Source organism: Natator depressus, chromosome 3 (assembly GCF_965152275.1).
Source record: "Natator depressus isolate rNatDep1 chromosome 3, rNatDep2.hap1, whole genome shotgun sequence".
Taxonomy (NCBI): Eukaryota; Metazoa; Chordata; order Testudines; family Cheloniidae; genus Natator; species Natator depressus.
In genome coordinates this window covers 2,339,111-2,360,495 of record NC_134236.1, presented here as the reverse complement: position 1 = coordinate 2,360,495, position 21,385 = coordinate 2,339,111, and the positions used below count along the sequence as shown (strand labels likewise).

Here is a 21,385-nt window from a genome sequence, read left to right as displayed (position 1 = left end):
CAAAGCAGTCTTCACTAGAGTAGTTCTAATTTCAATGCTTGAAAAATAATCCAATACCTCTCTTTTTGTTGTGGTTATAAGATTGTTATAAAGATCCCATTAAATTGTGGACTAAGCTTATTCACACAAGGAATAGACAATTTTTCTAACCTGTAAATGGTGTTTCTCAGATGAAATGAGCTCAATCCACAGTGACCCATGTTTTGTGGTTTTTTTGTTTGTTTTGGTTGATTCTCATTCTTTGCTTCTATTATTTTAACTCTGTAATTTTTCATTCTTGGATAGCGTTTGTGAGTATCTAGTTAATGTTTTTTTTCTAGTTCTGGACCCATTCACTGATTGCCAATACTATAAAAAGTTTCTTTTTGATTGCACCTTATCAGAGTGGAGCACCTTTGTTGGCTAACTTTACCTTCCAATCAGATGCTCGTTGTCTTTGTAATTTGTAAGTATTCTAGTTAAGTAATATGGCAGATGCAGCTGGGGTACTTGAGAGAAGCTCGAGGACACCTGGATTGGCACCATTGTGTACTTTCCTTGGTTGCCTGTGGTGGCTGTTGTGTGAGATAAACAAAAATCCATTAAGTTGTGGATTGAGTTTATTCCATTGGAGAAATACCACTTACAGGTAAGAGAAATTCTCTTCTCTCACAAGGCATCAGATCAAGTTTTCTTTAATCAGTAACGCTATCCTAAAGACACCTACGACATCACTTTTGAGAGACATGCTTCAGTTTTTGAGGAGATGTGCAATATAATACGAATAGTATGCCATTCAGTAGGCCTTCTAATCCATTTTGTTAGATTTCTGTAGAAATAAGATCCATGAAAGAAAATAGAGTTTTGACTGAAGAAGAAGCCATTGTAAATCCAAGTGGAAGAAATTCCTACATTCTACTTCCCTCCTTCCCTCTGTAAAAGAGGAAGAAATGTAGGAAAGCATACCCTAGTAATGTGAAAAGTTATTTTTCTCCTTTTTACACTTGACTGTCCTGTCACCCTAGCTAGGTATTTATATTTTCAGAAAGATTTTAATAGATTGTAAACTCCTTGGAACAGGGATCATGTCTTTATCTGTGCCTATATTGTAGGCACCTAACAAATTAATTGTATATGAACTTCAGCAAATTAACTGACTAACTTGTTTCTTTGGATTTATCTTTAAAAGATGATGCAGACAATAAAATATATCTGACCTGTTCCTTTGCAAAGAAGATTAATTTAGTAGTGATATTTAATCCAGGGAAAAGTCCTGGGGGAAGAATGTATTCCCAATTATTTGTTAACTGGTCACTCCTCTACTCTTGTGAACTGCTCAGGTAGTTTTCCAACCAAATATTGCAGCCCTGTCAGCATAGCCCCATTTTGTGGAAAACTAGACTTTACCTCTCTCACCAAATCAGAAGAAAGTTCCTGATGAAAATGGTAGTTACTACCCTTCCTAAGAGGAGCAGGAAATGCACAGTTCATGGAACATGCTTGATGTCCTGTTTAGCAGGTCCGAAGAGTATCAACTTCACCAGTCTAGGACCAACCGGCTATTCCTATGCTTCACATAGATAGGTGGATCCTCTCATGGAATGAATTTTCATAGAATCATAGAATATTCGGGTTGGAAGAGACCTCAGGAGGTCATCTAGTCCAATCCCCTGCTCAAAGCAGGGCCAAAACCAACTAAATCATCCCAGCCATGGCTTTGTCAAGCGGGCCTTAAAAACCTCTGAGGTTGGAGATTCCACCACCTCCCTAGGTAACCCATTCCAGTGCTTCACCACCCTCCTAGTGAAATAGTGTTTCTGAATATCCAACCTACACCTCCCCCACTGCAACTTCAGACTATTACTTCTTGTTCTGTCATCTGCCACCGCTGAGAACAGCCTAGCTCCATCCTCTTTGGAACCCCCTTTCAGGTATTTGAAGGCTGCTATCAAATCCCCTCCTCACGCTTCTCTTCTGCAGACTAAATAACCGCAGTTCCCTCAGCCTCTCCTCGTAAGTCATGTGCCCCAGTCTCCTAATAATTTTCATTGCCCTCCACTGAACTCTCTCCAATTTGTCCACATCCCTTCTGTAGTGGGGGGACCAAATCTGGACAGAGTACTCCAGGTGTGGCCACACCAGTGCCGAATAGAGGGGAATAATCACTTCCCTCGGTCTGCTGGCAATGCTCCTACAAATACAGCCCAATATGCCATTCGCCTTCTTGGCAACAAGGGCACATTGCGGACTCATATTCAGCTTCTCATTCATTGTAATCCCAAGGTCCTTTTCTGCAGAACTGCTGCTTAGCCAGTCAGTCCCCAGCCTGTAGCGGTGCATGGGATTCTTCCTTCCTAAATGCAGAACTCTGCACTTGTCCTTGTTGAACCTCATCAGATTTATTTTGGCCCAATCCTCCAATTTGTCTAGGTCACTCTGGACCCTATCCCTACCCTCTAGCATATCTACCTCTCCCCCCAGCTTAGTGTGATCTGAGAACTTGCTGAGGGTGCAATTCATCCAATCATCCAGATCATTAATAAAGATGTTGAACAAAACCGGCCACAGGACCGACCCCTGGGGCACTTCGCTTGATACCGGCTGCCAACTAGACATTGAGCTGTTGATCACTACCCGTTGAGGTCGACAATCTAGCCAGCTTTCTATCTGCCTTATTGTCCATTCATCCAGCCCATACTTTTTTAACTTGCTGGTAAGAATACTGTGGGAGACCGTATCAAAAGCTTTGATAAAGCTTTGCTAAAGCAGAATAGGAAGTGTGCCCAGTTTTGTTCCAGGGTAGGTCACAGCCACCTGATCCCTATCAGGCACTTTCCTTTGTCCATGGGACAAGGACCTCCTTTATGCACTCCCACCTGTGTCCCTGATTCCCAGGGTCATTATCAAGCTCAAGAAAGATCATGGCAGATTGGTCCTTATAGCTGCAGCCTCATCAAGGCAGATGTGGTGTTGAGACCTCTGCAAACTGTCCACTCAGGAACTCTTACTGTTTCCAGTGACAAAGGGCATCCTGAGGCACAACCCACAGCGAGTGCTGCCTCCAAATCCCTAAGGGCTGAGCCCCACAGCATCATTCACTGGTGGCTGAGTATGGAGGAAATGCATTGGTCAGTGGCTGTCCAGAACGTTCTCCTTAACAGGAGAAAACTTTCCACTAGAGCTACTTACTTGAGTAAATAAAAGCATTTTTCCATCTGGACAGCCTCCCAAAATGCGTCCCCAACTCAGACCAGCATTCAGACAATCCTGGATAATCTTTGGTACCTTAAGGAGTTGGGTCTGATGCTCAGCTCTCTTAAGGTGTATCTGAAGGCCACTTTGGCTTTTCATCCTCATATAAGGGGCAGGACTATTTTTACTCACTCCATCATGACCAGATTCCTGAAAGCTCTAAACAGATTATTTCCAGAAGTCTGAGACCCAACACCTTTGTGGAATCTGAATTTGGAGTTGTCTGTGCTTATGGACCCTCTTTCACAGTCTTTAGCACTGTGCTCCTTTCTACACCTATTAGTGAAGGTAGTATTTTAAGTGGCTGTCACCTTTGCCAAGATGGTAGGTGAACCGAACGCATTGGTCACTGATCCACCTTTACACGTTCTTCACAAGGACAAAGTCTAGCTTAGGCTCCTTGGAAGTTCCTCTCTACAGTGGTATCTGACTTCCACCTAACCCAATCTGTCTGCTAGTTTTCTTTCCAAAGTCTCATGTGAACAGGTATGAGAGAAAACTCCATACCCTGAGTGTTTGGCATATGTTGGCTTTTTACTTGGACAGGATAAAGCCATTGCAGGTTTCTTCCTAGCTGTTCTTGTTATATGCAGAACGAGTGAGGCATCATCCAGTCACAACACAGGCTCTTGAAATGGATCACTAACTGCATCGTAATGGCTTATGCTGCTAAAGGAGTAATATCTCCTTATAGACTCATAGCACCTTTGCTCAGAGCATATTCTACCTCAACTGCATTTCTGGCACACATCCCTGTTATGGACGTATGTAGAGCAGCAACATGGTCCTCAGTTCAAATTTTCACTAGACCATACGCACTCTGAAACTTGAGGGAAGATGCAGATCTAGGCAAGGTAGTCCTACAGTCCCTCTTTCTATGAGCCTCTGAGCCCCTCCTCCTGCGGTAACAGCTTGGACATTCTCTATACCATAATGCAGGCACTTGAAGAAAAAATGGTTACTTACCATCCTGTAACTGTTGTTCTTCGAGATCTTTCATATGTCCACTACGTGACCCACCATTCTTCCCTGATGTGTTGGAGTCTATCATTGGGTTCCAGTGTAAAGGAACTGAAGGAGGAGTGGGGTGACTCTGCCCTTTATATCCTTAGTTGGCTCACAAAGATCTTGGCCATGGGTGGGGCTGCCCACTCCAGCACCAGGTCATGAGGTGTGCACACATCTACAGGGTAATGGACATATGCAACATCTCTCAAAGAAAAGCAGTTACAAGAAGGTATGCAGCTGTTTTTTTCCACTTGCCCTCCAAAGGCCATCATCTATTTGGGGAGATGGTGGATAAACCCTACAAGATGAAAAGGAGTACTTGTGGCTCCTTAGAGACTAACAAATTTATTTGAGCATAAGCTTTTGTGAGCTACAGCTCACTTCATTGGATGCATGCAGTGGAAAATACAGTGGGGAGATTTATATACACAGAGAACATGAAACAATGGGTGTTACCATACACACTGTAACAAGAGTGATCAGGTAAGGTGAGCTATTGCCAGCAGGAGAGCTGGGGGGAAAAAACCTTTTGTAGTGATAATCAAGGTGGGCCATTTCCAGCAGTTGACAAGAACATGTGAGGAACGTGGAGCAAAAAGCCTCATTTGCAGAGCTTAGGAAGACGTATTCATTGTCTTGAAAAATGTGCAGGAACTCTCACTGAAATTCAAATTCAGACCTATCTTTCTGAGATTTTCTCCAGCCAGCTCTCAGGAGAGTTAGTCCAAGGATGAGCCTTCCAAGGATTTTAAAAGAAAAACTTAAGATGTCAGTTTCCTAGCTTGTGTGTGTACCTGGTCAATTGTGGAAGCTAGTTTGGAGGGTGTGTTACATTCCATTCTGATAACAGTGAGTTTTTGTGTTCATTCTGATGTGTTCCAGGAGTTCCTCATTCCTGGGCTAGCTACAAAGAAAGCTTTGTTTTTAGTGCTCACTAATCTCATTCATGACAACTCTGTTGTTCCAGTGGAAAGCAGGTGTGAAGCGTGAGGCTGTCTCTTTTGTAGTCTGGGCTGTTTGCATGAAGAAAACTAACAATCAAAGCTTTGAACTTGACTTAGTGTTTAACATGAAACCTTGTAAGGAATGAAGCACTAGGATTGATTGGTTTTTGGTGGCATGCGGTGCTAATTAGGCTGGCAGCTACATTTTTAATTAACTGAAGATTTTTGGGGTCAGTAATTTCATTCCCTAGGTATATTATTTTAAAGTAATCAAATCCATAGGTCATGAATGTAGATGTAGATCAGTGTGGCCAGCCCAAGTCTTTCAGGATAGAATGAAGTCTCATAGCCATATATCAGGTGTGCTCAAACTTAAACTCTTTTACAGTTGAAGTGCGGCTTGTGGAGCCCCTCAAACTCTCCCATTCTCTTCCTCCCAGACTTGGCAGGGAGGGGAAGAGCTCGGGGCTTCTGCCCTGCGGTGGTGTGGTGGGGCTAGGGGCTTCTTCTCAGCAGGGCAGTGGGTCTCGGGCTTCAACCCCACTGGGCGCACCTGCTGGGGCTCGGGGCTTAAGCAGGAGTGGGGTTGAAACTCCAAGCCCAGACAGGCGCCTTCTGCAACGCTGAAGCCCCAAGTCCAGACAGGGACCTCCCTCAAAGCTGAAGCCCTGAGATCCCCCTCCCCACAGGGCACAAACCCTTAGCCCCACAATGCCACTGCGGGACTCAAGCCCTGAGCCCCAGCAGACATGCCCTGGCTCTTGAACTTCTGAAGATTGTCATATGCGGCTTGAAGGGTCAGTAAGTTTGGCCACCCCTACCATATATTGTCCTTTTTACAACCACAGCTGTTGGTGTCAAGTCTTGGAGGACAATCTGAGAATAGAAATGTGAAAGACAGTCATTGTTACTGTAGCAGCAAGTTGTTAAAGCACTTCTCTCTCTCAGCATCATTGCCATCTGAGCTATAGTTTCAAACTTCTGCCTTTCATCCACATGCTGATGTCCCCCAGAAAATGTTCTCACACCAAAATCTTGAACATTCTCTTCTTAATTAAGTCTGAATAGGCAACAGATTTAAAACAAACAAAAAAGTATTTCTTCGCACAACACACAGTCAATCTGTGGAACTCTTTGCCAGAGGATGTTGTGAAAGCCAAGACTATAACAGGGGTGACAGGGTCAGGACAGATGGCTACAGGAGAGTGATAGAAGGCCGATATATTAGCCCCAGGTTAAGTAGGTCCCTTTCCCCTGGGTAAGGTAACAGGGAAGTTTCCAGAACAATCAGGAACTTTCTGGAAACAATTAAGGCAGACAGGCTGATTAGAACACCTGCAGCCAATCAAGAAGCTGCTAGAATCAATTAAGACAGGCAGGCTAATCAGGGCACCTGGGTTTTAAAAAGGAGCTCACTTCAGTTTGTGGTGTGCATGCGAGGAGCTGGGAGCAAGAGGCGCAAGAAGATGAGAGTGAGAAGGCGTACTACTGGAAGACTGAGAAGTACAAGCAGCATCAGACATCAGGAGGAAGGTCCTGTGGTGAGAATAAAGAAGGTGTTGGGAGGAGGCCATGGAGAAGTAGCCCAGGGAGTTGTAGCTGTCACGCAGCTGTTACAGGAGCCACTGTAGACAGCTGCAATCCACAGGGCCCTGGGCTGGAACCCGGAGTAGAGGGCGGGCCCGAGTTCCCCCCATCCTTCCAACTCCCTACTTGATACTGGAGGAGTTGACCTGGACTGTGGGTTCCACTAGAGGGGAAGGTCTCTGGCCTGTTCCCTGATCCACTAGGTGGATCAGCAGAGACTGCAGGGATTGTTCTTCTTCCTTTCCCCATGCTGGCCAGTGATGAGGCTAACTGAGTGAACAGCAGATTTGAGCCACGAAAGTGGCCAAACTGAGGGCTGCCGTGAACCTCTGAGGCGAGAAAATCCGCCAATAAGCACAGGACCCACCAAGGCAGAGGAGGCACTTTGTCACACACGGTTCAAAAAAGAACTAGTTAAGTTCATGGAGGATAGATCCATCAATGGCTATTAGCCAGGATGGGCAGGGATGGTGTCCCTAGCCTCTGTTTGCCAGAAGCTGGGAATGGGCGACAGGGGATGGATCACTTGATGATTCCCTGTCTTGTTCATTCCCTTTGGGGTACCTGGCACTGGCCACTGTCGGAAGACAGGATACTGGGCTAGATGGACCTTTGGTCTGACTCACTATGGCTGTTCTTATGTTCTTTTTCTGATGACTGAATTGCTTGTCAATGCTCTAATAGTGGATATTGACTATTGTAACCTCCTCCTCTCCAATCTTGTAGATACTTACCTTGCTCCCTGCTGTCCATTCAAAATGCTGTCACCAAAATCATTTCCCGTCACCTTTTGGTTTTGACTTCATTTTCACTCCATAAGATCTTCTTGTTGCCCAGCATATCATATTGAAATTCCCTATCCTTGGATTCAAGACCCTATGCTTCTGGCCAAAGTCTGCATCAGTGACCCTGTTTTTGTTTTGCATTACCCCATTCTCTCCACTCCAATATTGTTGATAGCTTTGAAGTTTCCTTTGTACCCTTCTTCCATTTCCATCTCCATGCTACCCCTTTCCAAATGTATTCCATTTTCAAGTTACCTCCTTGACCTCACATATACCTCATTTCCATCTCTACTAAAAACTCATTTCTGTCATCTCTTATATGAACAATGAAGGGGAGGAAAAGGTAAACTAAAGAAACGAATAAAACTGGAAAGGAAAAACTTAAGTCAACAGAACCACTAAGAGGAGTATGTGCCTTGCAGAGTAATTATATGCTCTTTTTTTGTTTGTTCATCATTTCTCCATCTCCTTCTCCCCCCATTTTTTGGTCTGTTTATGACCCTCACTATTTGTCATGTCTAATTTAGATTGTAAACTCTTTGGTACAGGGACAATGTCTTTGTTGTTACGGCCCCTAGCATAGTTTTGGGTGCTCAAAAATAAACTAAGAACTCAACTTTATACCTGGGTACTGGCTGTATTTTTACACTGTGCAACATATATCATTTTGGGATTGACTCATATAATGGAGATGGAAAAGACTGTCATCCAGTCCATCTCCCTGCTATTGCAGGAGTGTTCCCTTCAGTACATTAAGTATTTAAGCCAGTTTAGTTTTAAAGTCTCAAGCAGTGGGACTTGCACCACATTCTTTGTTAGGCTCCCATTTATTAGGTTTGAAAATCCTTTGTTTACTGTGTATACTTTAGATTGTTGAACTTGCATACAGATTTCAGGATCAGATAGTATCTGAATAGGGACACATTTAATAGAAATACATTATTTTAACATGTTTATTGTAAATAATTTTTATAAGTATGAAATTGTTAGCAAATTTTATTGATGTTTAGGAGCTTCATCCTTTTTGGGGGCTCAGATTTACTGTGTGTGGTTTTTCAGATAATAGTAAAATAACACTTTCTAAGATTCTCTTATTGCTTTTCCCCCCTGAAGTCTTCCATCCTGTGGAATGTTCATATTGTCGGTGTGAGAGCATGATGGGTTTCCGGTACCGATGCCAGCAGTGCCACAACTACCAGCTCTGTCAAAGCTGTTTTTGGCGTGGCCACGCAAATGGCCCTCATAGCAACCAACATCAGATGAAGGAGCATTCCTCATGGGTAACTCAGCTTTGCTTGTAATAATGCACTGATCATCTCTATGCAAATTTCTTTTGAAAGCTAAAGACGTTTTTGTAAAAGGCTTAGAATCACAGGTTAAATCTTAAAGTTTTTCAAATAGGAGCTTATAAATAGGCACATTATACTTTTTTCTGAGTTGAACGAAATTTTATTTAATTATTTGACGCTATCATTTTGCCCAGTGCTGACGATACAGTTCCTGCTCTCAAGTGCCTTGCAATCTGAGACATATAAAACAAAGCACTTGTCTTCATTTCCCCAATACCATACCTTCCTACATCCCTCTTTTTACCAGCCTAATAACCCACCGTAATTTTGATGTCTTTACAAAGCAAGAAAACACTATGCACACAAGATGCTCTTTTTGGCAAAGTGTTCTTCTTGAACATAGTAGCTCTTTAAAATAAATAAATGTTTGCCTTCATTGTGCATGAAGCTGGACTGTATATATTGTGGAAGACAAATCCTTAACCCAAGAATCTGGTAATCTAAGATACATGGGCAGTAAAATTTGGAAAAATAGTACACCAGACGACGAGATGATGAGCACATCCCAAGTCATAGCTAATAATTGAAAACAGGATGTTACAGGTGGGGTGATTCTGTAACAACCCTGATAGTATCAAGCATGATGCTGCAGCCACCCCCTGTCTTAGTCCACAAGTTGTGACCTGCTTGGAGCAGGGTGGCTGGTGCCATAAGCTTGGCATCTAAAGTCTCTAGGTCTCTAAACAGTTAACTAAGATTGCAAAACTCAGAATTCGCTGTCTGCGCCTTTAAACAAACAAGCAAAATGCCAAGGCAAGCACTTGAGGGCAGGGCCCTGACCTGGACCTTGGGTTCTGTGCTAGCACTGAGGAGCTTCTCTTCTGTCCCAGTCTCACCCTGTGGTGCCCCTGAGAAGTAGCAGGCAAGCATTCTTAACTGCTCTGCTGGCTCCTGATTATTCGGTGTCTCCTCCTGGCCCTTCTAAGCTCCGGAAGACTAAGTCTTGTTGGTAGCCTGGTCTGAGTAGGTTTTCCTTGAGCACAGGGGACAGACACCTCCAGCAGGGGACAAAGAAGGCACGGTAGACCGCATCACACAGGCCTTGTAGCGAGAGATTTACAAAGCTAAATCTGTTTAGTTTATCCAAGAGAAGACTGAGAATGACTTGATCATGACTTGCATGTACCTATACCTGGAGAAGAGATTTCTGATAGTAGATGGCTCTTTAATGTAGAAGAAAAAGGCATAATGATATCCAATATTTGAAAGCAGAAGCTAAACAAATTCAGATTAGAAATAAGATTAATATTTTTAGCAGTGAGGGTAAATAACCATTTGGTCAGTTTACTTAGAGAGCTGGTAGAATCTCCATCCACTTTCTCTTTAAATCAAGACCAGATGTCATTCTAAAAGGTATGTTATGGCTCAAACAGTGGGCTTGATTGAAATTACTTGATGAGGTTCTATGGTCCATGTTTGCAGGAGGTCAGATGAGATCATCAGAATGGCCCATTCTGGCCATAAAAATCTATGAATGTATAACTACTTTTTGATGGTGAACTCAATCATTTAGATTATCCTAAGTGGACTAAGTGGAAGAAACCAGTTTTAAGTCGTGATTAAATGAACAGGGTGGACATGAATAATACTAGTTTAAAGAGGGGGTTCCAGGTATAGAATCATAGAAGATTAAACCTCTAAGGAAGGAGATTCCACCACCTCCCTAGGTAACCCATTCCAGTGCTTCACCACCCTCCTAGTGAAATAGTGTTTCCTAATATCCAACCTAGACCTCCCACACTGCAACTTGAGACCATTGCTTCTTGTTCCGTCACCTGCCACCACAGAGAACAGCCTAGCTCCATCCTCTTTGGAACCTCCCTTCAGGTAATTGAAGGCTGCTATCAAAACCTCCCTCACTCTTCTCTTGTAGAAATTAAATAACCCGAGTTCCCACAGCTTCTCATAAGTCATGTGCCCCAGCCCCCTAATCATTTTCGTTGCCCTCTGGTGAACTCTCTCCAATTTGTCCATATCCTTTCTGTAGTGGGGAGCTCAAAACTGGATGCAGTATTCCAGGTGTGGCCTCACCAGTGCCGAATAGAAGGGAATATTCACTTCCCTCGATCTGCTGGCAATGCTTCTACTAATGCAGCCCAATATGCCATTGGCCTTCTTGGCAACAAGGGCACACTGTTAACTCTCATCTAGCTTCTCGTCCACTATCATCCCCAGGTCCTTTTCTGCAGAACTGCTGCTTAGCCAGTCACTCCCCAGCCTGTAGCGGTGCGTGGGATTCTTCCGTTCTAAGTTCAGGACTCTGCACTTGTCCTTTTTGAACCTCATCAGATTTATTTTGGCCCAATCCTCCAATTTGTCCAGGTCACTCTGGACCCTATCCCTACCCTCCAGCATATTTACCTCTGCCCCCAGCTTAGCATCATCCGCGAACTTGCTGAGGGTGCAATCCATCCCATCAGCCAGGTCATTAATGAAGATGTTGAAGAAAACCGACCACTGGGGCACTCCACTTGATACCAGCTGCCAGCTAGACATTGAGTCGTTGATCACTACCCATTGAGCCTGACAATCTAGCCAGCTTTCTATCCACCTTATAGTCCATTCATCCAATACATACTTTAACTTGCTGGCAAGAATACTGTGGGAGACCATATCAAAAGCTTTGCTAAAGTCAAGATATATCATGTCCACTGCTTTCTGCATATCCACAGAGCCAGTTATCTTATCATAGAAGGCAATCAGGTTGATAAGGCATGACTTGCCCTTGGTGAATCCATGTTGACTGTTCCTGATCACCTTCCTTTCCTCCAAGTGCTTTAAAATGGTTTCATTGAGGACCTGCTCCATGATTTTTCCAGGGGCTTAGGTGAGGCTGACCAATCTGTAGTTCCCTGGGTTCTCCGTCTTCCCTTTTTAAAAGTTGGGCACTATAACTGCCTTTTTCCAATCCCCTGATTGCTGCAAGTTTTCAAAGATAATGTCCAATGGCTCTGCAATCACATCAGCCAGTTCCCTCAGCACCCTTGTATGCATTAGATCTGGACCCATGGACTTGTGCATGTCCAGCTTTTCTAAATAGTCCTTAACCTATTCTTTCACCACTGAGGGCTGATCACCTCCTCCCCATACTGCGTTGCCCAGGACAGCACTGTGGGAGCTGCCCTTGTCTGTGAAAACTGAGGCAAAAAAAAGCGTTGAGTACTTCAGCTTTTTCCACATCATCTGTCACTAGGTTGCCTCCCACATTCATTAAGGGTCCCACACTTTCCCTGACCTTTTTCTTGTTGCTACCATACCCATAGAAACCCTTCTTGTTACCCTTCACATCCCTTGCTAGCTGCAACTCCAGTTGTGTTTTGGCCTCCTGATTACACCCCTGCATACTCAATTTTTATATTATTATACTCCTCCCTAGTCATCTGACCAAGTTTTCATTTCTTGTAAGCTTCCTTTTTGTGTTTAAGCTCACTGAAAATTTAGTTAAGATTGAATAGTTAAGATTGAAGTGTGTATCAATACCTAATAGCCACAACATTAATTTTCATAGAATAACTCATTTGTAAAAAAAAAAATCCTTTCAAAGTGGAAAAACGTGGAAATTAACAGTGAAGAACTTCAGCTAGTTCAGTCATGTCCTATATTCCTTCTTCACTTGCTGTGAACCCCATGTAAGTTACAATCTCTCCTCCCGTTAAATTTTTGCTTTTTTATAGTTTGCATAATTACATGTAAAGAACAACATATTAGGATAAGATGCTGATGGTTTAATCACTTTATTTTATTCATGTGAAACTAAATCTGTTTATACTTCTAATACATTTACTAATCCACACCCAAAAACCAAAAGGCTATTCTGAGCGTGGCCAAGAGAAAAAAATACAGTTGAAACAGCTGTCCCTGGTTTTGCTAGTGTGTGGAAGCAGCTCACACACTCGCTGACACAAGACACAGACTGGTGCGTGGAAGGGACTTCTGCATGGAAGCGTGCGAGCCGCTTGTACACACTAGCACCATAGGTGGATTAAGCTTTTGTGGAGCCCTGGGCCAGAGCAAGTGGGGGCCCCTCCTCACCCCTTCCGCCTGCAGTCCCCCACCCTCCCCACTCTTCCTGGGGAAATGGGATCGGGGCACCGGGGCTTGCCCTGTTTCCCCTCTCCCCCCGGTGCTCCTGCCAGAGAGCAGGGTTGGGGTGTGAGGCCTTCTCCCGCTCCCCAGCAAGAGAGCCGGGTGAACAGAGCAGGTCATGGCATGGGGCACCCATTTTTCCGGGGGCCCCTGGGTGTGGGCCCAGTGGCTAATCCGCCACTGACTAACATGTATATCTGCACAGGGCTCTACTGATCACAAAAATAAGCATTGATGGTGGCTTAGGTACAAGTGATTGTAACTTGATCACATTTATAACGTGTAAGCAGGAATAAATGTACTTATTACAGTAATATATGTACTTGGTGCTTTAATAGGGCCACCCTATTGTATTCCACTGAAGGTTATGCATGTGCACCATGCGCCTGGAGTTGGAGAATTTGAAAGTAGTGTCTGTTGGTCTGCACATGCATCTTGGCTTGTGTCATGCATCCATCTAAGGCGATAAAGGGTGGGGCGGACAGAGCACGTCTCCAGTTCCTTCTCTCCGCCGCATTGTCCATATCAGTGCTTTCAGAGTCCTTGTCTCTGAGGCACTTTTTAAAAGGATAGTTGTACATAGTTTTTATGAGTTTTACCAGTTTCATCTTAGTGCTAATAGTCAATAGATTTTGGGGTTTTTCAACCCTCCCCCCCAACTGCACCCTCTGTACGAACATGCGGGTACCGGACTATGCTCAGGACTCCAAACTTCAAACTGTGTGCCTTCTGCCTGCGTTCTTCTTGGTCAGTGACAACCACCACCATTGTTTCTACTGCCAGGGGGAAGCTTATATTGTGGCCAGGTGAGTAGTTGCCAGATTTTCCCCAGCTGCACCCGAGAAGGAAGGGCTCTTTGCATCTGGAAGCCTCTCATGGAGCTTGCCATGAGACCTCACTCGGACTTAGGCCAGGGAACTCCCTCCCCCAACCCTGATTCCGCGAGGAGTGAGCCTCCTGCTGCCATGTCCAACTCCGGTGCTGGCGGAACCACCCCCATGGACCTCATGGTGGGGCCTAATTGGGAGGTAAGGAAGCACACCCATAATCATGGAACTAAGTCTTCCTCCAGATGAAAGACGATAGATTCTCTTTCCATTAGTTTGACCCAAGGGTTACAAGAGCATGCGCTAAGCCCCTAGGCACAAGATAAAGACTCACAAGCAATAGGATCCAGCAATTTGGGGCACTGATCCATCGGTACCGACATCATCAGCACCTCACAAGACGTGAAATGGGTGTTGAATGTTATCCGCCATGGCTATACGATCGAGTTTATCATGCTTTGTCCTTCAAAACCCTGCTTCCTGTCGCCCTTGGGGACCATTCTCGTGACAGTATTCTTGCCCAAGACGTGAATGTGTTACAATGGGGAGCAATAGAACGCGTTCCTCCGGAATATCAGAGAATGGGATTCTACTCAACCTACTTCCTGATATCCAAGAAGAAAGGCAGGAGGAGACCAATCCTCAATCTCTGATACCTCAGTCGCTTCGTCCACAAAATCAAGTTTCATATGGTCACTCTGGCAGCAATAATTCCATCCTTAGAGAAAGGCAAGCTGTCAATATGAAGGACACTTAATTTCACATCAATATTCATCCTGCCCCCAGATGTTTCCTGAGATTCAACAGTGGACACCCAACATTTCCAATACAGAGTGCTCCCCTCCAGAATAGCCGCTACTCCCAGTCTTCCCCAAAGTATTTTCCATTGTAGCAGCTTCTGTCAGACATTATGGTGTCCTCGAGTTTCCATATCTCTTATGATTTGCACCTTGCCGCAAGTTCTAGACAAAAAGCCCACGCATCAACCTCGTGTTACTCAATCTCCTTTCTTCCCTTGGAGTTAGCGTCAATGTTGAGGAATTGATTCTCGACCCCATGCAGTCTCTGGACTTTATTGGGGCTACCATAAATTCGGTCACAGCATGAGCTTACTTGCCCACAGACAGGTTCCAGACCATAAGCGGCAGCATAACTCACGTTGTGAGCAATCTGTATGTACCGCCAGGAATTTCATGTCTCTCCTTGTCCATGTGGTTTTGTGTACCTATGTGAGCCCCTTCGTTTGACTCCATCTTTGCTGCCTCCAGTCATGGCTCCAGTCCATTTACTCGCCAAATTGCCACTTCTTGGATTTTATGTTGACAGTCTACGCCAAGGTACTATCATCGCTCCAGTGGTGGACAGACCCACATCGTGTATGTGCGGGGGTTCCTTTCCCCTGTCCTCTCCAGACAAGACACTGGATAGCTACATGGCTCAAGGAACATGGGCTCCCCGAGAATCCAGGATGCACATAAACATCCTGGAACTCTGAGCTGTGAGAAAGGCATGCCAATCCTTTCTTCTCTTCATCTGCTACCATCATGTTCTCATCATGTCAGACAGCACCACCACTGTTATTTATCTCAACAAACCTTGAAAAACAAGATCCACTGCACTATGTGCAGAGGCGGTCAGTCTCTGGAATAGGTGCATCAACCACGAGAACGTTTTGTCAGTAGCCTAACTTTCTGGGACACGCTCAGCAGACATTTTTGCAATTGACCACTAATGGGAATTTCACAGTTCGGTAGTACATGACATCTTCGCCTGATGGGAGACCCTTACCAGACCTATTTGCTTCACAGGTGAATAGCAAATGCAAGACGTATTGTTCCAAGGGAGCCCTCGGCCATTGCTTCCAGGGCAACACCCTGCTCATCCCCTGGTCGTACCAACTCAATTACTCCTTCCCTCCGCCACCGCTCCTGCTTCAAGTACTGCAAAAGATTTGACAAGACAGAGTGATGGTAATTCTGATCACCCCCTGCAGACCCAGACAATCCTGGTTCCCCAATTTTTTCCATATGTCCTCCCACCAACCAATTCCATCCCTGCCTTCCCCAATCTGGTGACTCAGTGCAACAGTGAGATCAGATATCCCAATCCACATGCACTACATGTTGGGTTGGTATTTGGGTGGTCATGTGCCTTAGAACGAACATGCTCTTCAGCTGTACAGGACATTCTCCGCAGCAAGAAGGACTCCATTAGATGCTGTTACTGGGCCAGATGGAGACTTTTTCATCATGGGCTCAACAAAAAAAAGTGGTTTTAGCAGAATCAGTGTGTGTAGTGGAGTACAACTTTGCAGGCACTTCCTAACTAAGAGTGCTTTTACGGGGTTAACTTGGGATGCAATGAGTGTAGGAGAGTGGGGGTAGAGGTAAGACAAATGGATTAATGATACTTCACATCAGTTGCAACTTCATTGAGTGACTGCAGGGTGGCTCCACTGAAACTCCAACCCAGAATCATTAACTCATAGTCAGTTTACTTTGACTATGAACTGGGTCCAGAATTTGGCCTGACATTTTGTTTGTTATTAATATACAGGCCAGAATGGGGGACTGTATCCTAGAAAGCAGAGACTAGATTATCAAATGGTCCCTTCTGGCTTTAAAATCTCTGAGTGATAGAATACATAGTGTTTGCAACGTAGCTATTGCACTAATGTCATGTTCTTAATAATATTTTGCACTTCTCTAGTATTTTCCCTCTGGGAATCTGAAAACATTCGAGAAATAATCCAACTTCACAAGCATAAAACAATCCCTCCTCTCTTCATGTGTGTATTTAAAACAGCAGCAGCAATTGGTCTACAGTGAGCTTTGTTCCTGACTCATGTTTCACTCCAGTGATTTTTAGGCTGTTGAAAAGTTCTGGTGCCATGTCTAAATGTTTTAATAAAGTGAGAGAGACAAGGTGGATCAGGTAATATTTTTTATTGGACCAACTTCTCTTAGTGGAAGGAACAAGCTTTTGAGCTCTTCTTCAGATCTGAAGATTGAAACTAGAGTTTCCGGACCTGAAAACAATCTCTGAAGTTTGAATTTTTTCCTTTCCCCCAGCAGAAGTTGGTCCAATAAAAGATATTACCATCTTGTGTGTCTCATATCTTGGAACGAACATGGCTTCAACAACACCGCAAGCATTAATAACCCAATTAATTTTTCTGATCCGATATCAATGGGGAATTCTTTGAGTAATCATCTCTCACATTACACTCTCAGTACTTGTGCATGTGATGTTGGATTATTTTTAGCTAGCAGTGTTTGCTGTGGTTTTGCCTTTTCCCTCAGGCCCTGCCACTAGGGCTGTCGATTAATTGCAGTTAACACACGTGATTAACTCAAAAAAAGTAATTGCGATTAAAAAATTGCAATTAATTGCACTTTTAATCACACTGTTAAACAATAGAATACCAGTTGAAATTTAAATATTTTTGGATGTTTTTCTACATTTTCAAATTGATTTCAATTACAACACCGAATACAAACTGTATGGTGCTCACTTTATATTTTTATTATAAATATTTGCACTGTAAAAATAATAAAGAAATAGTATTTTTCAATTCACCTCAAACAAGTACTGTAGTGCAATCGCTTTGTGAAAATGCAGCTTACAAATGTAGATTTTTTTTTTTTGGTTACATAACTGCACTCAAAAAACATAACAATGGAAAATTTTAGAGCTCACAAGTCCACTCAGTCCTTCTTCCTGTGCAGCCAATCGGTAAGACAAACAGGTTTGTTTACATTTATGGGACATAATGCTGTCTGCTTCTTATTTACAATGTTACCTGAAAGTGAGAACAGGCATTTGCATGGTACTTTTGTAGCCGGAATTGCAAGGTATATACGTGCCAGATATGCTAAACATTCGTATGCCCCTTCATGCTTCGGCCACCATTTCAGAGGACATGCTTCCGTGCTGATGATGCTCCTTAAAAAAAAAAAAGTGTTAATTAAATTTGTGACTGGACTCCTTGGGGAAGAGGAGAATTGTCTGTTTCACCTTCATTCTGCCATATATTTTATGGTATAGCAATCTTGGATGATGACCCAGCACATGTTGTTCATTTTAAGAACACTTTCCCTGCAGATTTGGCAAAATGCAAAGGTACCAATGTGAGATTTCTAAAGATCGCTACAGCACTCAACCCAAGATTTAAGAATCTGAAGTGAATTCCAAAATCTGAGAGGGATGAGGTGTGGGGCATACTTTCAGAAGTCTTAAAAGAGCAATATTCCAATGTGGAAAAGACAGAACTGAACGACCAAAAAAGAAAATCAACCTTCTGCTGGTGGCATCTGACTCAGATGGTGAAAACTGGAGAGTTATCAAGCAGAACCTGTCATCGGCATGGATGCATGTCCCCTGGAAGGGTAGTTGAAGCATGAAGGGGCGTATGAATCTTTAGTGTATCTGGCATGTAAATATCTTGCAATGCCGGCTACCACAGTGCCATGCAAACACCTGTTGTCACTTTCAGGTGACGTTATAAACAAGAAGCGGGCAGCATTATCTCCTGCAAATGTAAACAAACTTGTCTGTCTGAGCGATTGTCTGAAAAGAAGTAGGACTGAGTGGACTTGTAGGCTCTAAAGTTTTACATTGTTTTATTTTTGAATGCAGTTGTTTTTTGGTACACAATTCTACATTTGTAAGTTCAGCTTTCATGATAAAGAGATTGCACTACATTGTTTGTATTAGGTGAATTGAAAAATATTATTTCTTTTGTTTTTACTGTGCAAATATTTGTAATAAAAATAATATAAAAAGAGAGCACTGTACACTTTGTTTCTGTGTGATAATTGAAATCAACATATTTGAAAATGTAGAAAACATCAAAAATATTTAAATAAATGGTATTCTATTATTCTTTAACAGTGTGATTAATCACTATTAATTTTTTTAATCTTGTGATTAATCACAATTAATTTTTTTTAATTGCTTGACAGCCCTACCTGCCACCTAAATGGGTGTTGTCACCCCTCAGTTTCTTCTCACTGCCTGTAGCTGCAAGACTGAAATCTTGGTAGTGTCTGCTTCTCTTGTGCCCTGTGCGATTAACTTAGCTTAGTTATTTAATGTTATTAATTAGCATCAGAATAGTTAATTAAGTTCTCTTTTTCTCAGTGGCCTATAAAAAATGTATTTAGTGAATTTTTAGTAGTCTAAGACCTCCTCCTCCCTCCATACAAGAGTTCTAGAATTATGACAGAAGCCCAGTCACCAAGTGTTAAGACCTATGCACCCATTTTTCATGTTACACTGTCATATCCATCAATAGTGGTCGCCCTCTGTATTCTTCCCAAAGACATACTAACACTTTCTCGAACATCATTCCATGAGTCGTTCTTACTCCAAGTGCAGCCAGAGAGGAAGGGAGGCAAAGTTGAAATTTTGCTGCTGGAGAAATCGATGCACGCTCGGGGAGATCTTCAGCGGTGTCTCAAAATGCTAATCCATCTCTGTCAGCATCCTGAAAACTGCTTTCCTGGTGGTCAAGTTACATGAGCCAGAGGGTAGGAAGGATTCAGACCTTTATACTGTTTTTCACAAGAACAGGGTTAACGTTATATCTCACCGTAAAGGTATGTCTACTCTTACGATGGTGTGTAGAGTACAGACAATGCACACCCAGCTAGCATGAGTATAAATAGCAGTATAGCTGGGGAGAATGGCATAGGTGAGTAGAAGAGTGCCCTACATGCCTGAATCCCCAAGATTTGTATCCCACAAGGACTCTGCCTGCCCAAGCAGTGCCTTCTGTGTCGACACTGCTCTTCCCCACTCCAGTGAGAGGCTCTGGCAGCAGGGAAAGCCTCCCGCAAAGTCCCCATTGCCTTTTCTTATGAACAGACTTCTGGAATATTTTGACTTTTTGTTGTTGTTGGGGCCTGTTAACTGCAAGTGCTCAGCATGTCTGAAAATCAGGCCATTGACATTAGAAAATGTATTTAAACATGGGTGATGTTATATTAAAAAAAAGCTTTTGTTTGGCCTTCTTCAGTGAGGTAGTCAAGGTGTTACCCCTTTGTGGTGAGTATATTCTATGTCAGAAGAACAATTTCTGAAATTGTTGAAACCAGCTAAAAAGCTCTAGCTTTTGAAAGCCTCTTTTCCAGTGCAGTAGTGCCTTGTTCTTTCTAAAACACTTTCTATTTCAGAAGAATAGAATATTTATTATTTATAGAGCATTATAATCCAACAGACTCTGAAAACCTATTAATAATATATCTAAAAGTAAATTTAGTTGTTTACTTGTACTGTGGTAATGTCTTGGGCCCTGACGAGGGCCCCATTGTATTAGTCACTGTACGAACACACAAGAAAAAGATAGTCCCTGTCCTGAGAAGCTCACTGTCCTAAGTAATTTAGAGTTTGCCTCTGCTGGACTTATTATAACTGCAATAGGGTCCTAGGAGCATTTTTCTCTCTTAGAAACCCTTCTTTTGTATTATTAACTCACTTACTGTCCCCTATAAAATCTTTTAAAGGTGACCTGCAAATCATTCCATAAAATTCTTAACCGTAACAATATTGGCCAAAGGCCCTGAAAACCAAGTGAAGAGGGGCATATTCAGTACAATTTTGTATAGTTTCTTTCCGCAGCAGATGGCAAACTGTGTCCATGCTCAAATAAATACGAGAGCTGTGTTAGACTTCATGTGAGGTATGTTTGCAATGTTGTAGCTGTGTTGGTCCCAGGATATTAGAGAGACAATGTGAGGGAGGTCATATTTTTTTATTGGACCAACTTTGTTTGGTAAAAGAGACAAGTTTTCTGGTGACAAAGCTCTTCTTCCGATCTGGGAAAGATATTCAGGGCTTGTCTTCACATAAAGTGCTACAGCGGTGCAGCTCCACCGGTGCACTGCTGTATTGCTTTGGGGAAGATGTTACTACGCCGACAGGAGGGCGTCTCCTGTTGGCATAGTTAATTCACCTCCCTGAGAGGCGGTAGCTATGTTGCCAGGACAAGCTCTCATGTCAACATAGCGCTGTCTATACAGGGGATTAGGACGGTATAACTACATCGCTCAGGGGTGTGGACATGGTTAGACCAATATGCGGTGTAGACCTGGCCTCAGAGTGTCACAGCTAAATACAAGGTGGAATAGATTGTTTGGCATAAGTGAACAACACATATTCTATGAGACTATTCAAGGCAAAGTGGCCCATTGATACTTCTACAGTTATAGGACAAAAAAGGGGGGTTAGGTTACAGATTGTTGTAATAAACCATAAATTGAGTTTTTATTAAGTCCATCATTTTAATGACTATCAAAGTTATGAATGTAAGATCATAGGCTCATCTTTTGAAGGTGCTGTGCAGGTTTCCTTTGAGGATGAGGACAGAGAGGTCAGATATAGAGTAATCATTTTGTGAAAAGTGATCACCCATGGGTGAGATGATGTTTTTGTCTTTTATCATTTTTCTGTGTGAGTTCATTCAAAAGTGTAGTGTTTGTCTGGTTTCACCCACATATTGGGGCATTTAGTGCACTGGATGAGATACACCACATGTTGTGATAGGTGTGTGTAGGATCCAGGGATCT

General features: G+C 43.1%; 1 protein-coding gene across 13 annotated transcripts in view; it reads left to right on the top strand.

Moving 5' to 3' along the window:
- DTNB (dystrobrevin beta) overlaps positions 1-21,385 on the top strand; it is a 383,895-nt gene that overhangs the window by 125,060 nt on the left and 237,450 nt on the right. For all 13 annotated transcript variants that reach the window (XM_074947300.1, XM_074947299.1, XM_074947308.1 and 10 more), the window contains one exon: positions 8,669-8,835. In XM_074947300.1, the coding sequence (XP_074803401.1) occupies positions 8,669-8,835 (167 nt within the window). The remainder of the gene's footprint in view (positions 1-8,668; positions 8,836-21,385) is intronic.